This window comes from Vipera ursinii (genome assembly GCF_947247035.1).
Source record: "Vipera ursinii genome assembly, chromosome: 2".
NCBI classification, from domain to species: domain Eukaryota; kingdom Metazoa; phylum Chordata; class Lepidosauria; order Squamata; family Viperidae; genus Vipera; species Vipera ursinii.
In genome coordinates, this window is record NC_139513.1 from 574,021 (window position 1) to 587,688 (window position 13,668).

Consider the following 13,668-nt stretch of genomic DNA (forward strand, 5'->3'; position numbering starts at 1 on the left):
TGGCCACACACACAAACACACACACACACATGTTTCCTGACGCCCGGAGAGGTCAGGATGGCGACTTCAGCCAGCCAAGGATTGCATTGGCTTCTATTTTTGCAGCTCTGCCACCCTCTCGACTCACCTTCCTTCCTTCGGACTCTTCCCACCTCTCCTTTCCACCAGGACGGTGTTCTGCCCCCCCGCCCCCCCAGTTTTTACTATCCAGGTTTAGATTTGTACCTGCCCACAACATTTTACCACGCCGGTTTCTCTCCTGAAGAGGGGGGGGGGCTGTGTGCTGTAGGGGAGGCTCCTGTCCCCGCCAGACAGAGGTGGAGCTGCGGAGCGGCGCTTCTGGTCCAAATCCGGCCATGGTTTCATTCCATAAGCGTTAACCTTGTGAACTCTCAAGCTTCGCCCTTCCGTCATCTATTCAAGACGGACGGTATTTATTTATTTATTTTATTTATTTATTTATTTAATTAAATTTTTATACCGCCCTTCTCCCGAAGGACTCAGGGCGGTGTACAGGGCAATAAATATTAAAATACAAAATACAAAAGTTAAAGGCAATTAAATAATTATGCCCAATATATAAAATAGTTAGAACCATATTAAAACCCACCCCCAAACCCATCAGACCAGGCCGGCTTGCTCAAATAAATAGATTTTAAAATCACGCCGGAAGGAGCGAAGGTCGGGGGCCATCCGGAGCTCAACTGGCAAGCAGTTCCACAGGTCTGGTGCGCCCACAGAGAACGCCCTCCCCCTGGGGGCCACCAATCAGCATTCTTTGATCGGAGGCACCCTGAGGAGGCCCTCTCTGTGGGAGCGCACTGGACGGAGGGAAGTTGACGCTGGCCGCAGGTGCTGCCGTAGGTAATCCGGACCCATGCCATGTAGGGCTTTGTAAGTCATTACCAACACCTTGAATCTCACCCGGAGGGCAACCGGCAGCCAATGCAGCTCGCGGAGCAAAGGTGTAACATGGGAGTATCGGGAGACCCCCAGCACAACTCGCGCGGCTGCATTCTGCACCAGCTGAAGCCTCCGAGTAGTCCTCAAGGGCAGCCCCATGTACAGAGCATTGCAGTAGTCCAAACGGGAGGTCACGAGCTCATGAGTGACCTACGCAAGGCATCTCGGTCCAGATAGGGCCACAACTGGCGCATCAGGCGAACCTGGGCGAAGGCCCCCCTAGTCACAGCTCCTATATGATCTTCCAAGGAGAGCTGTGACCATGTTCCTCCAGGCCTTCCTGTCCTCTACCATCTTCTGGAGTCCATTTAAGCTCATGCCTGCTGCTTCAGTGACTCCATCCAGCCACCTCCTTCTCTGTCGTCCCCTTCTTCTATTGCCCTCCATCTTTCCCAGCATGAGGCTCTTCTCCAGTGAGTCCTTCCTTCTCATTAGGTGGCCAAAGGATTTGAGTTTTAGCTTCAGGATTTGGCCTTCTAAAGAGCAGTCAGGGTGGATCTCCTCTAGGACTGACCGGTTTGATCGCCTTGCAGTCCAAGGGACTCGCAGGAGTCTCCTCCAGCACCAAAGGCCTCAATTCTTTGGCGCTCGGCCTTTCTTATGGTCCAGCTTTCACAGCCATACATTGCAACTGGGAAGACCGTAGCCTTGACTATACGCACTTTTGTTGGCCTTCTAAAGAGCAGTCAGGGTTGATCTCCTCTAGGACCAACCGGTTTGATCGCCTTGCAGTCCAAGTCCTACCCTATCCTTATTTCCATTGCATTCCGTTCCATTTTCTATCCTATCCTATCCTATCCTATCCTATCCTATCCTATCCTATCCTATCCTATCCTATCCTATCCTTATTTCCATTGCATTCCCTTCCATTCCCTTCTAGCCCAGCCGCGCTATCTCCACTTCGGGACCGAAACTCCTGGGCTTCCCCCTGGCAACAGGTGACCAGGGCGCGCAAGGGCAGCGGATTGGCTGGCCGGCCGCAGAGGCGGGTCCCAGCCGGGCCCGGAGCGTGGGGAGTCTCCCCCGGGGCCCAGACGGAGGCCGGCCGAGCGGGCAGGAGAGGCGATGGGTCCCGGGCGCTGCCGGTGGGCGCTGCCGGCCTGGGCTTTGATCTGGGCGGCGATGGCCACGGCTGGAGGTAAGGAGGCGGGCCGGGCGGGCGGGGAGGGGAGGCCGAGGAGCGCCTGCCCCAGAGCGGGAGACGCGCTCACACGGGCGCTTGACCCGGGTCACAAAACCCGGGATCTTTCCTTCGCGTAACAAAAGAAGCCGCGTTCGGTCAGAAGGCAAAACCACCCCCAACACACACACTCCGGAGCCACCGGCAGCTCGCTTTTCAGGCTGTGCGAACCGTCTCCGGATAGCTACGCCCTTTCTCCCCGAGACGGGAGAAGCGGCTGGTCTCGGATTGCGGAGGTACAAACACACACACACACTCAAACACACCTACCTACCTACCTACCTACCTACACACACACACACGGGCGCGCTTCCGCTGAACGGCGAGGGTTTCACTTTCGCTTTCAAAAAAAGTAAGTTTTCTTCAGCCAGTTTTCTTTCTGCGAGAATGTCACGTCTGAAGGCGCTCGGCTAGCTCTGCCTTCCGGGGGTAGGAAGCCGCGACTCTCCTCGTGGGCCTTCCGGAGCGGCCCGGGCGATGTCTGGCAGGCGCTTCGGCTGCCTTCGCACGACCCCCGGGGCAACCCGGGTCGGCAAGGACCCACCCCGCCCCCCCCCCCCCACGGGGGAACTCCGCGCCTGGGAAGCGGGGCGTGACCGGCGGAGGGGCGAGAAGGAGAGCAGGCGCCCTTTAGCTTCAGTGCTGGTCTGCACGGGCAGAACGCGGGGTTAACTCAAGAGTTGCTGTGTGAACGCAGCCAGTCAGCGCACCCGGAAGGAGGTGGCAGCAGCTCAGGAACGGGGAGGGGCAGACCTGAGCGAAGGAAGGTCGAGCAAAACGGGAGTAAATTAGCGGCGGGGGGGTCCCAGGCAGGCCCAAATGGCAGCCCCCACCCACCCGTCGTGAGGGAGGGGCAGCAGGCGATGGGGCGGGGGTCTCTTCAAGCTTGGCCCATTTATGACTTGTGGACTTCAACTCCCAGAATACCTCAGCCAGAGGAATTCTGGGAGTTGAAGTCCGCAAGTCACAAATGGGCCAACTTTGAAGACCCCTGGCCTAAGTCATGAATGAGCCACGCGCGGGAGTCTGGCCCGACCTGGTCATGGGTGTGTGGGTGTGGGTGTGCTGGTTCCTTGTAAGCCCCTCCCCCTCGCTGCCTCCCAGATTGCTGTGGGCGGGTGAGTGGGGGTCTCCGTCTGCCCCCTCCTCCTCCTCCTCCCCCTCTCGTCCCCTCCAGAGCCGCCTGCGCACCTGTTCTCCGAGGTGTTTTTCTGCCAGAAGGACTACCCACTTTACGGCCTGGCCCAGACCCTGGACGACGACCTGGCCTTCTCCTTCGACTTCCCGGCCTCCAGCTGGAGCCCCCGCCTGCCCAGCTTCCCGACGGAGGGGCTGCCCTCCGAGGCCCAGATCGAGGCCCGGAAGAAAGTCTGTGACGCGGTGCTGCCTCTCCTCACCCGCTTTTCCGACTCGTACATTCAGATCCAGTTCCCCGAGGCCACAGGTGAGGGGCGGGGCGGGGTGGGGAGAAGCGCTGCCCCCCCATTTATCCTGTTCGGCCACAATTCAGTCACTCTATAAGCCGGGGGGGGGGTCTCCAAACGTGGCCGCTTTAAGACTTGTGGACTTCAACTCCCAGAGTTCCTCGTGCCTGGCTGAGGAATTCTGGGAGTTGAAGTCCACAAGTCATCAAAGGGCCGTGTTTGGAGACCCCCCCTGGCGTACAGTCTGTCTCGGGAGGAAAGTCCGCTCATTGGAGGGGGCACCTCCCTTGTAGAGACCCACTGACACACACACACACACACACCCTTTGGTGGGGAGGGTCTGGCTGGACACCACGAAGGCCCACGTGGGAAGATAAAAGTTGGAAGGGGCCTTGGAGGTCATCTAGCCCAACCCCCTGCCCAGGCAGGCGTGAATTGTGCTCAAAGGTCTTTGGAGCCTGGATGAGGTCAATCAATCCTGGACTTTGGGGGGCCTCTCCCGGCCTTTGCGACACCGAGCCCTGATTTTCGCCCCTTTGGAGAGAAGCCAGCGTCCACCTCGGGAACTCGTTCCGCCGTTTTCCCCCCTCAGGAATCCCCCAGGTGGAAATCTTCACCCTGCGGCCCCTGGTGCTGGGCCAGCCCAACGTCCTGGTCTGCTCCGTGAAGAACATCTTCCCTCCCGTGGCCAGAATCAGGTGGGCCCTCCAGGGCCAGGAGCTAACCCAGGGCGTCTTCTCCACCCCGGTCTACCCCATCCAAGAGCTGGATTTCCAGATTTTCTCCTACCTGGAGATGACTCCCCAGGCAGACGACATCTACAGCTGCAGCGTGAAGGGCCTGGGGGGCAAATTCGACAGTATGGCCTACTGGGGTGAGCTGAAAACCTCCCTCCCCCCTCCCAGGCTTCCCCCAGAGACCACCACCCCCCTCGCCAACTGACCCTTTCCCCTCCTCCCGCTTCCCTTGCAGTCCCCAAGGACCCCATCACCTCCGAGCTCCTGGAGAACGTCCTCTGTGGCCTGGCCGTGGCGCTGGGAGGGGTCTTCACCATCCTGGGGGTCGCCCTGCTGGCCCTCTCCTTCAGGGCCAGGCAGGCAGGTAGGCAGAGGGGGCGGTAGACTGGGCCCGCCCTTCCCGCGGCTTGGCTCCTCAGCCTCCCTGAGGAAAGCAGAGGAACAAATTTTAGGAAGGGGGAGGGAGAGGAGAGGAGGGGGGGAAAGCACAGTCCTTCCGGTTGGGGGGGGGGGCAGAGCGGGCATGGCCCCCCACTTTGTACAGTTGCTTCAAGATCACCCTTCTCTTCTTTCTTAGACTGAAGGCGCCCCCCCCCCACAAGAAGACCCTCCTTTCTCCCTCCCCGCTCCCCCCAATCCGTGGATCAGCAGGACCGGAAGCCTAACTGGGGAGACACCCCCCCTCCCGGATATCAGAGTTTCCCCCCTCCCCAAACCGAGCAGGGAAAGCCCATTTCTGGGGGGGAGAAAGAAAGTGCTCCCCTCTCTGCCCCTGAACCCCAAGCAACAGAATTTTTCTCTGGCAAGGGGAATGTGGGGTGGAGGGGGGGCTGCGGAGGGGTCCCTAGCCGGGAGGATCACCCGAAAGGGCACCCATTGAATCACACAATTTCCGCCCCTCCCCACACTTCCCTGCCTTTGGGGCCTCGTTGCCAGGCGGGTGTGAGCTCCCCGCCACCCCACATTAGATTGGTTTCACACACACACACACAAACACACACACACACAAACACACAGGCAGTGGGTGGGTGCGGACCCCGGCAAGCAAAAAGGATGGAGCAAATGGGTCCGGCTGTGTGCTGTGGGGCAGAAACCCCCCCCCTGTGGCTCCCCGTGGCCTCTGCTTGGCTGGGAGAAAATCCCCTGGAAGCCAACGGGCCTCCTCCTTGGAGTTGCCCTTCTCTGCCACCCTCCCCCTGCCCAGGGCTGCCAGGAGGAAGTGAAACCCCCCCCCCACCCGCCTGGGTGGGTGGGTGAGCGAAGGGGGAGGAGGCAAATCTCACCAAGAGCCAGGCCAGAATATTTGCATACTACGGTTAGCCCAGTAAGGAGGAGAGAAAAATTACTTGGGGGGGTGGGTGGGCGGGGGGTGGTGGTGAAAATGCCTGTAAAAATGGCTTAAGTGCAGAAAAAACCCAGCAGCCCTTTTTACTTGACGCCCGATCCTGTCATTAATAAAAGTTTAAAAATGCACGCCAGGCCTGCCTGACTTTGTTTGCTGGAGGGTCTTTGAAGCTTCTGCCCCTTGGGGTGTTTGGAGTGGGAGGGGGGGTTTGCAAACGGGGAGGCCCAGCCCTTGAATGCCGGGGAGGGGGGGGCTGGTGGTTCAAAGAGCAGTGATTAAATCTTTGGTACAGCACCATGGAGTCAGTGGTCCCGGGTGTTCCCCGCGGGGCTTGAAGCCTCCCTTCCAGAAGGGCTGTCAATGCCGGAGGAAGGACTCCGGGGCCCATCGCTTCCCCCCAGTGTCCCAGTCAACGAAGTGGGCTCTGCCACATGGGCGCCGGGGACGATGTGGAAACAGGCAGTGAAACCTCGAGGGGGGGAGGGGAGGGAGGGGGCCCACAGGCCGGGACTGTGGGGGGAGGGGGAGGCTCTGGGCTTCAAAAGAGGAAGGCCTGGGGTGGGGGGTGGGGGGAGATGCAGAAGGAGGAGAGAAAAATGAGGCTTTTTCGGTCCTTCCAGAGTCCCAGATGGGGGGGGGGAAGGAGGGCAGGGGGCTTCCTCGCTCCGGCCTCTAATCAAGCCCCCCCTCTTTGGATGAGACTAAAAGCACCCAGCCGTGGAAGGCTTCGCTTGGTGTCGGGCGCGTCCGTGGGGCTCGGGTGTCAGACGCTTCTCCTCCGGGGGAAAAAGCGCCCCGCCCGCCTTCCCTCTCCCGGGGAGGGGCCGACGGTTCTCCCCCCCCCCCCTGAAATGGGTCGGCGACACACACACACACACACCGAGCTTATCCCAGCCCTCCTTCCTCCCGTGGGAATTCAGCTCCGGCGCTGCTCCGCTTCGAAGGAGGCCAGGCGGATTCTCTTGGAGAAAAATCTCCAGACTAGAAGACCTCTGGGGGGCCCCCTCCCAGCCCGACGAGTCTACCCGCGCTGCGTGTTTAGCGGCGTTTTGTGAACGAACGAACCTTTCTTGTCAAAGGCCGGGCTCGGAGGGACCCTCCTGGACCCCGAAACTCCGCCTGGCCGACCTCGGCGCTGCCAAGGGAGGGGTCGTGCCTGCAACTCGCCCCCCTCCCCGTCTCACCGCCCATCCTCCTCTTTCGCCCGGCCCGCTCAGGTGACAGCCTGGGAAGCTTCTCTCTTCCTGCGACTGCAAGGTCCATCATCCCCAAGCGCACGCATCTGGGGACGGGAAGGGGGGAACGACTCCGGGGAGGGGGGTGGGTCCGGCCGGGTCACGGGAAACTCCCGCAACGGGTCTGACCCGGGAGAGGAGCTGAGGCCGGAGAGTCAAAGACACGAGAAGGGGGGTGGGGGGTCGGCAGGAAGCGGTTCTGGCCAGTCTAGAGCAGGGGGTCTTCAAACTCGGCCCTTTTATGACTTGTGGACTTCAACTCCCAGAATTCCTCAGCCAGCTTTGCTGGCTGAGGAATTCTGGGAGTTGAAGTCCACAAGTCATAAAAGGGCCGAGTTTGAAGACCCCTGGTCTAGAGAGAGGAAGGACGTGGGGGGGGGCGTCGGGGGAGGACAGGACGGCAGCCTTCCAGCGTCTGAGGGGCTGCCCCAAGGAAGGGGGGGGTCAGCCTCTACTCCACAGCAGATGAAGGACAAGAAACAACGGTCGGAAAGTGAGCCAAAGGGAGAAGCCAGCGGGAATTAAGGAGGAAAATTAAAATTAACCCGCCGAAGCTGCGGCTGCCCTAACAGGGGAGGTTCCTCAGAAAAGACGGGACGGCTAATTGGTCTGCGATGGGCAGAGGGTCTCCCGCCTGGGTCCGACTAGAAGACCTCCGAGGTCCCTTATTTATTCCGGGGTTGTTGTCGTGTTATTATCATCCGATCATTCCGCCGGGGCCTGAAGACCTGGCTCTTTGAGCTCTCGGGCCCAGGCTGAGGAGAAATTTATTTTAATTGGTTTTTTTTTAATAGTACAGGGTTGGTTTAATCTTTTTTAAATTGGTTTTTAACTTTTGTATGGTTGATTTTTAACTTCCCTGTAAACCGCCCTGAGTCCTCAGGGAAAGGGCGGTATATAAATGCAATTAAATAAATAAATTATTATTATTATTATTATTATTATTATTATTATTATTATTATTATTATTATTATTATTATTATTATTATTATTATTATTATTATTATTATTATTATTATTATTATTATTATTATTATGCGAGCGCCCTGGGGCCAATCTCCCGCTCCGGCCCTCGGACGGCTCGGGCTTCCCTAGCGACTGATGACGCGACGGCGTCCGCCTTCCCCATTGGGCGGACGCCTTGGGCGGACGCTGGGCCGGGCCGGGACGGAGGAGGGAGCGCCAGTCCCGCTCCGGGATCCGCTCCGCGCAGCCTCTCCCGAAAGCCCGGCCGGACCCACCGCCCGCCGCCGCCCGCCGAGATGCCGCCTCCGGGGCTGCTGCTGCTGCTGATCCTGGCGCTGAGCGCTCCGCCGGCAGGTGAGGCCGCCCCCCCCCGCCCTCTCCCCCCCCCGCGCCCCTGGGACCCCCGCGCCCCCCCGTCTCCCCGCGCCCCTGGGACCCCCGCGCTCCTCACGCGCCCCTGGGACCCCCGCGCCCCCCTCTCCAGTTCCCTTCCCGCCCCGAGCGCCCCGCTCGCTGGGGAACCGGGGGGGGGGCGGCTCTCCGCCCAGCTGCAGCCAAGGGCCGACGGTTACCCAGCGCTGCAGCGGGTGGGCTCGCCGCGGGGCCAGGTCGAGCTTCCATGCCCGGCGGCAGTCTATCTTCTCACTTTCAGCCGTCCGGAGATGTTCCAAGACAGGCCTATTGGGGGGAAGGGAGGGTTCCCGGGGAATTCGGTTTACGCGGCGAGCGAGCAGGTGGGGGCGCCCTACGACCGAGGAGTCGGGCGGCCCAACGGGGGGGCGGGTTTGAGGCGGGGGAGGGGTGTCCTCTGGGCAGGTGAAGAGCGTCGCCAGCAGTTGGAGGCGCCATCGACCAAGCGGTCGGGAGGGCCAAGGGGTGTGCGGGTTTGAGGGGTGGTGGTGGTCCTCTGGGCACGTGAAGAGCGCTTTTCCTGGCCACCCAGCTGCTCCGACCAGCCTCGCTTCCCTGCGCCGCTTTCGCTTTCCTTTTCGAACCCCGAGCGCCGAGCCCGCGGGAGCCGCTCCGGTTTCGCTTGCAGGTTCCGCCTCGGGCTCCGATGCCCATCCTCCGCGGCGCCAGGGCCTCACGGGCTGGGCTTTCCCCGGAAGCGGCTTGGCTTTTCTGGGCAAGGCGGCGGAAGGACGCCCTTCGCCACCCCCCACCGCCCCGCACGCGTGTCTGTCTGTCTGTCTGCGGGCTGCGGGACCGCGGAACTCCCTGCCTCTGGAGTGCCAGCATCTCAGGGCCGTTCAGCTTCCGGGCACTGGGGAGGGGTCTCCTTGGCAGACGCCCTCTGATCTCCCTTTCTCCCCCACCCCGTTCCCCTCCCCTCCCCGCGCAGGGGCCTTCGTGCTGCACCTGGAGAGCCACTGCCTGCTCTCGGCCGACGGCGCCGCCGTCCTTCAGCCGAGCTGGGTCCTTTTCTTCAACAAGATGCCCTTCACGTGTTTCGACTTCGACCGGAACGAGTTCCTGCCTTGCGGCCTGGGGGCCTCGGTGCCCTGGAACCTCACAGGAGGGCCCGTGGCCCAGTGGCTCACCCACACCGCCGCCCAGATGCCCCCGGAAGCCGCCCAGCGGTGCCAGCTGCGCGGACGGCCCCTCTGGGCCCAGACGGGGCAGAGGCGGAGTGAGTGGGGGAGGGGGAGGAGGAGGAGGAGGAGGGGGGGCGCCTGACCGGGTGTGTGTCTGTGTGTGTGTGTAGCGGCTGACCAACTAAGCCAGGGGTCTTCAAACTCGGCCCTTTGATGACTTGTGGACTTCAACTCCCAGAATTCCTCAGCCAGCCACGCTGGCTGAGGAATTCTGGGAGTTGAAGTCCACAAGTCATCAAAGGGCCGAGTTTGAAGACCCCTCCTCTGATTTGACCTGCGACTTGTAGACTCTTTCCTGGTGGACAACAACAGCAGAGAAGTCCATTAGAAAAACCTTCCAAATTGCTGGGGGGGACAGGGGGGTCTGGACCCCCAACTAGAAGCGTGGGGCAGCTGTTTGCCCAAAAGGCCACACTCCCGTCCCACCTAGCAAGCAGGGCGTCGAGCTGGAGTTCGCCCGGGCACCCTCGGGTTAGCTTTGACTTCAGATCGGAGCCTTTGAATTCGGGGAAGGGCTGCCCGAGGTTGGACGGGGGGCGGGTGGGAGGTGGGGATCAGGGTGCCGAGAGAGGGGGTGCGACCCAGCCTCCCCTCTTCTCCCCTGCCCCACTTCCTTCCTTCCTCAGCTACGCCGAAGGTCAGCATTTTCCCAGTCACCCCTCAGAATACTCCGGATCCCATCATGCTGGCCTGCCTGGCCTGGGGCTTCTACCCGGGGGACGTCAACGTAACCTGGCTGTGGAACGGGGAGCCCGTGGAGGATCGCCTGGACCCCCCGCTGGTCAGCAGCAACGGGGACTGGACCTACCAGGCGCGGCTGACGCTGCCGGTCGACCCCCAGAAAGGCGGGAGATACACCTGCTCCGTGCAGCACCCCAGCTTGGCTGCGCCCCTCACCGCAGAATGGAGTGAGTGGGGTGGGGGGGGGAACCACTCATTTGGAGGGGAGGGGTATGCCTTCCTGTCCGTTGGCCTGGATGAAGCGGGGCTGGTCCTCAAGGGGACCTCTGTGCGTGCGCAGAGGGCCCCCTTGCCTCCCAACGGGAATGAAGGAGGAACTCGCTAAGAGTGAGAACAATTTAACCAGTGGATCAGGCTACACCAGGGGTCGGCAACCTGAAAAAGCAAAAGAGCCACTGGGAACCGGTTCCATCACACATAAAAAAAAGTGGGAGCCGCGCGCGTGCATCCACGCACGGGCATGCGCATAAAACAAAGTTTTGTGCATGCGCAATACATTGTTTTTTTGCGCATGCGCGCGCGTGGATACACACACGCGGTTCCACTTTTTTTTATGTGGACACACCTGCACGCCAGCGGCGATGGGTCTCCGTGGTGACGGGCGCTGGGTTGTGGCGCCGCCTTCTGCCCGGGCGTTGCCGGAGCCACCCCCGGGACCTCCAAACTGCCGCCCGACCTCCGCCTGAAAACCAGCAGGTCTCGACACGGGTGTTCGGGCGGAGCAGCGCATGCACCTCTCCAAAGGTTTGGAGAGTGCGTGCACACCTCTCCCAAGCCGCCGTCCTGTCCGGAGACCTGCCGCGTTCGTCAAACATTGACGAACACGGCAGCTGTGCAAACGGGATGGCGGCGGTTTGGAGAGTGCGCGCGCACCTCTCCCAAGCCGCCACTATCCCATTTGCACAGCTGCCGCGTTCGTCCATGTTTGACGAACGTGGCAGGTCTCCGGACAGGACGGCGGCGGCTTGGAGAAGTACACGCGCACCTCTGCCCTTCGGAAAGGTACACGCGCACCTCTCAGAACAGGCGGTGCCACTCTCCATTTGGAGATGTGCGCGCGCACCACTGCCCGTTCAAAGAGGTGCACGCGCACCGGGCGACTGGGAGCCGCAGGAGACGGCTCAAAGAGCCGCATGCGGCTCCGGAGCCACGGGTTGCCGACCTGTGGGACACACACACACACTTTAAAAAGTGCAGAAAGGTCCATTGTGGTGAAATTGCCAGAGCCAGTGGGACTCTCCGCCACTGGGGTCCTGAGGGCGGCAGAGAGCGGGTGGTTTCTCTGGGACCGGCTCAGCTTTAAGATTGCCAGGGACTTCAACTCCCAGAATTCCTCAGCCGTTGGTCTAGCTCAGGGGTCTTTCGATTCGGCCCTTTTACGACGAGTGGACTTCAACTCCCAGGATTCCCCAGCCAGGCATGCTGGCTGAGGAATTCTGGGAGTTGAAGTCCCTGGCAATCTTAAAAGTCGTGAAGGTGTTCCCGGTCAAAGGGCAGGGGGGCCTCACTCACTTCGTCGTAAGTCGAGGACCCCCTGTAAATCCCCTCGAAGGCGGGAACCACAAGCCTCTTCAGCGACAGAAACGAGGGGGAGAGGGGGGCTCCTTGTGTTGGCCAAAGGAGCCCGAGGGGAAGCCCCCTCCCCATCCTGGCTGCGTGCGACACAATCAGCCCCCTCCCCCCTTTTTCTGCCTCCCCGCTCAGCCCCAGGGATCCCCTCGGAGCTCTGGATCAAGATCGGGGTCTCCGTGGCCGTGCTGGTTGTGGGGACGGTCTTCCTGACGGCTGGCCTGCTTTTCTGGAAGCGGTCAAGGCTCCGAGGTGAGTGTGGGGGTGTGTGTGGGGGGCATCACGGGCCCCCGAGGGACCCCCCAATTCGGGAGGGGCTGAGGGGTGTGTGTCCCGTGCCTCCTGGGGAGGGACTGCACCCCTTCCGGTTGTGTAGCAGGGGCAGGAGGGAGGGCTCTCCCAAGCCCCCCCCAAAAGAGGGCCTGACATGCTGGCTTGTTTTGTCCCAGGGGGGCTCTCGCCAGCTCTCTGGGGCAGGGTGGCTCCCCCCCAACTCAGAGGGTGGGGCTGCAGCTCTGGGGGGGCTCAGAGCCCCTCTGAAAAAAGTGGAGGGTAAACTCACCCCAAGGCTCGGAGAAAGGGGCCCACGGGGGGGGAGGTCCCTGGCGCGTGGGTGGGGACGAGGGGCGTTGTAGTGCAGCAGCGGGAGAGCGGATCCGGGGTGGGCTGGCCGTGTCTCAGGGCTGCTGTCCCTTCCTGGGGACCCTCCCTCACTCGGGCCCGCCGGGGACCCCCAAAGGCCTGACCACCCCGTTTACTCCCCTCTCCTTGCAGGATACGTCCCCCTGGAGGGCGACAGCTACCCCAGCGAAGGTGAGTCTGGCAGCAGCGGGGGTGGGGGGGGAAGAGCAGACTGCCTGCCTCCCCCCCCATGCTTGAGCCCCAAATACCCCACTCCCTTTCTGCAGCTCCAGGAAACACCCCCCCCCAGGGAACGGAGAGGCTGCTTGGTCAGGAGGGGTCGGGCTGGGGGGAGTGTGTGCCTCACACTGGGGAGGGGTCTTCTCTGACCCCTCCCTCCATTTCCTTTTGTCTCCTGCCCCGGGAGACCAGCCAGAGACCTCCCCCCGCCCACAAAGACCTGGTCAAGGTCAGGGGGTGTCCCCACCCCAATTTCTGCAATCTCACCCCCCCTTCTCCACCCACAGGTCGGTAGCTTTTGGACTCTTCCCCCCCCATCCCAGCAGCCAGACCCCCCTCCCCCGCCGGAGGGCAGAAGATTTCATCCTGGGGGGGTCTCCCAGGACGCCTCCCCCAGCCGTAGAGGCCTTCGGGCTGCCCGCACGCACGCTGCAGCGGAACAAGGCTCCCTTCCACGCTTCTAGATTGTGTGTGCGGGGGGGGGATGTGGGCTCTTGCAACGCCCCCCCTCCTTTACCTGCACAGGGGCTTCTCCTCCAGGGTGGGGCTCGAGAAATAAAAGCATTGCCTCCCCCCTCCTCCAGTTTTGCACAGCCTGATGGTGTTGGGAACGGGAGGAGACGGGTGCAAGGCTGGGGGGCACTTGGCTTGGGGGGGGTGTTTTGCGTGCTTCACAAAAGGGAACCTTGAACTTCCGGGAAGGTGGTGCCAGTCTCTGCTCTGGGGGGGGCTCCGACACCCCCCCAGGGGTCAGGCAGGGTAGGGCGAAGGCTGTTGTTTCCAGCTTCCGAACCCCACCCGTATGTGGGGGGCTCCCCCTCCCCCCTCCCACTCAACGTGGCTTATTCTGCCCTGGGTAGCCAGGAAAGATGCCCCCATGGGCGCCTTCTCCCTTGGCCCCCCACCCCCCATTCCAAAGGCTGGTGGGCTCCCCGGTGTGTCGTGCGAAAGCCCCCCCCCAGCCTACCAAAAGCTGCCCCCCCCGTCAGCCCCTCAAAAAGAGGAAGCGAGAAGCCAAAATCCTTCCCCTTCTCTCGAGTGTGGGAACATT

At 61.6% G+C, this 13,668-nt stretch overlaps 2 protein-coding genes across 2 annotated transcripts; both read left to right on the forward strand.

Moving 5' to 3' along the window:
* The first annotated feature begins 1,958 nt into the window (after positions 1-1,958).
* LOC310634110 (class II histocompatibility antigen, M alpha chain) lies at positions 1,959-5,657 on the forward strand. Its single transcript, XM_083352174.1, has 5 exons — positions 1,959-2,101; positions 3,321-3,587; positions 4,160-4,441; positions 4,540-4,668; positions 4,882-5,657. The coding sequence occupies exons 1-5, from the start codon at positions 2,029-2,031 to the stop codon at positions 4,884-4,886; spliced, it is 756 nt and encodes a 251-aa protein (XP_083208300.1). The 5' UTR covers positions 1,959-2,028; the 3' UTR covers positions 4,887-5,657.
* A 2,274-nt stretch (positions 5,658-7,931) lies between these two features.
* Positions 7,932-13,042, forward strand: LOC310636814 (HLA class II histocompatibility antigen, DM beta chain). The gene is made up of 6 exons (XM_083356922.1): positions 7,932-8,205; positions 9,194-9,481; positions 10,073-10,354; positions 11,892-12,008; positions 12,531-12,569; positions 12,905-13,042. The coding sequence occupies exons 1-6, from the start codon at positions 8,148-8,150 to the stop codon at positions 12,910-12,912; spliced, it is 792 nt and encodes a 263-aa protein (XP_083213048.1). The 5' UTR covers positions 7,932-8,147; the 3' UTR covers positions 12,913-13,042.
* Positions 13,043-13,668: the final 626 nt, after the last annotated feature.

Bases quoted from the DNA above. Each gene is read 5' to 3' on its own strand.
- LOC310634110 (XM_083352174.1), top strand. From the start codon at position 2,029: ATGGGTCCCGGGCGCTGCCGGTGGGCGCTGCCGGCCTGGGCTTTGATC. The intron at 2,102-3,320 runs GTAAGGAGGCGG...CGTCCCCTCCAG, and splicing joins GGCGATGGCCACGGCTGGAG to AGCCGCCTGCGCACCTGTTC. The intron at 3,588-4,159 runs GTGAGGGGCGGG...TTCCCCCCTCAG, and splicing joins CCAGTTCCCCGAGGCCACAG to GAATCCCCCAGGTGGAAATC.
- LOC310636814 (XM_083356922.1), top strand. From the start codon at position 8,148: ATGCCGCCTCCGGGGCTGCTGCTGCTGCTGATCCTGGCGCTGAGCGCT. The intron at 8,206-9,193 runs GTGAGGCCGCCC...CTCCCCGCGCAG, and splicing joins GCTGAGCGCTCCGCCGGCAG to GGGCCTTCGTGCTGCACCTG. The intron at 9,482-10,072 runs GTGAGTGGGGGA...TTCCTTCCTCAG, and splicing joins CCAGACGGGGCAGAGGCGGA to CTACGCCGAAGGTCAGCATT.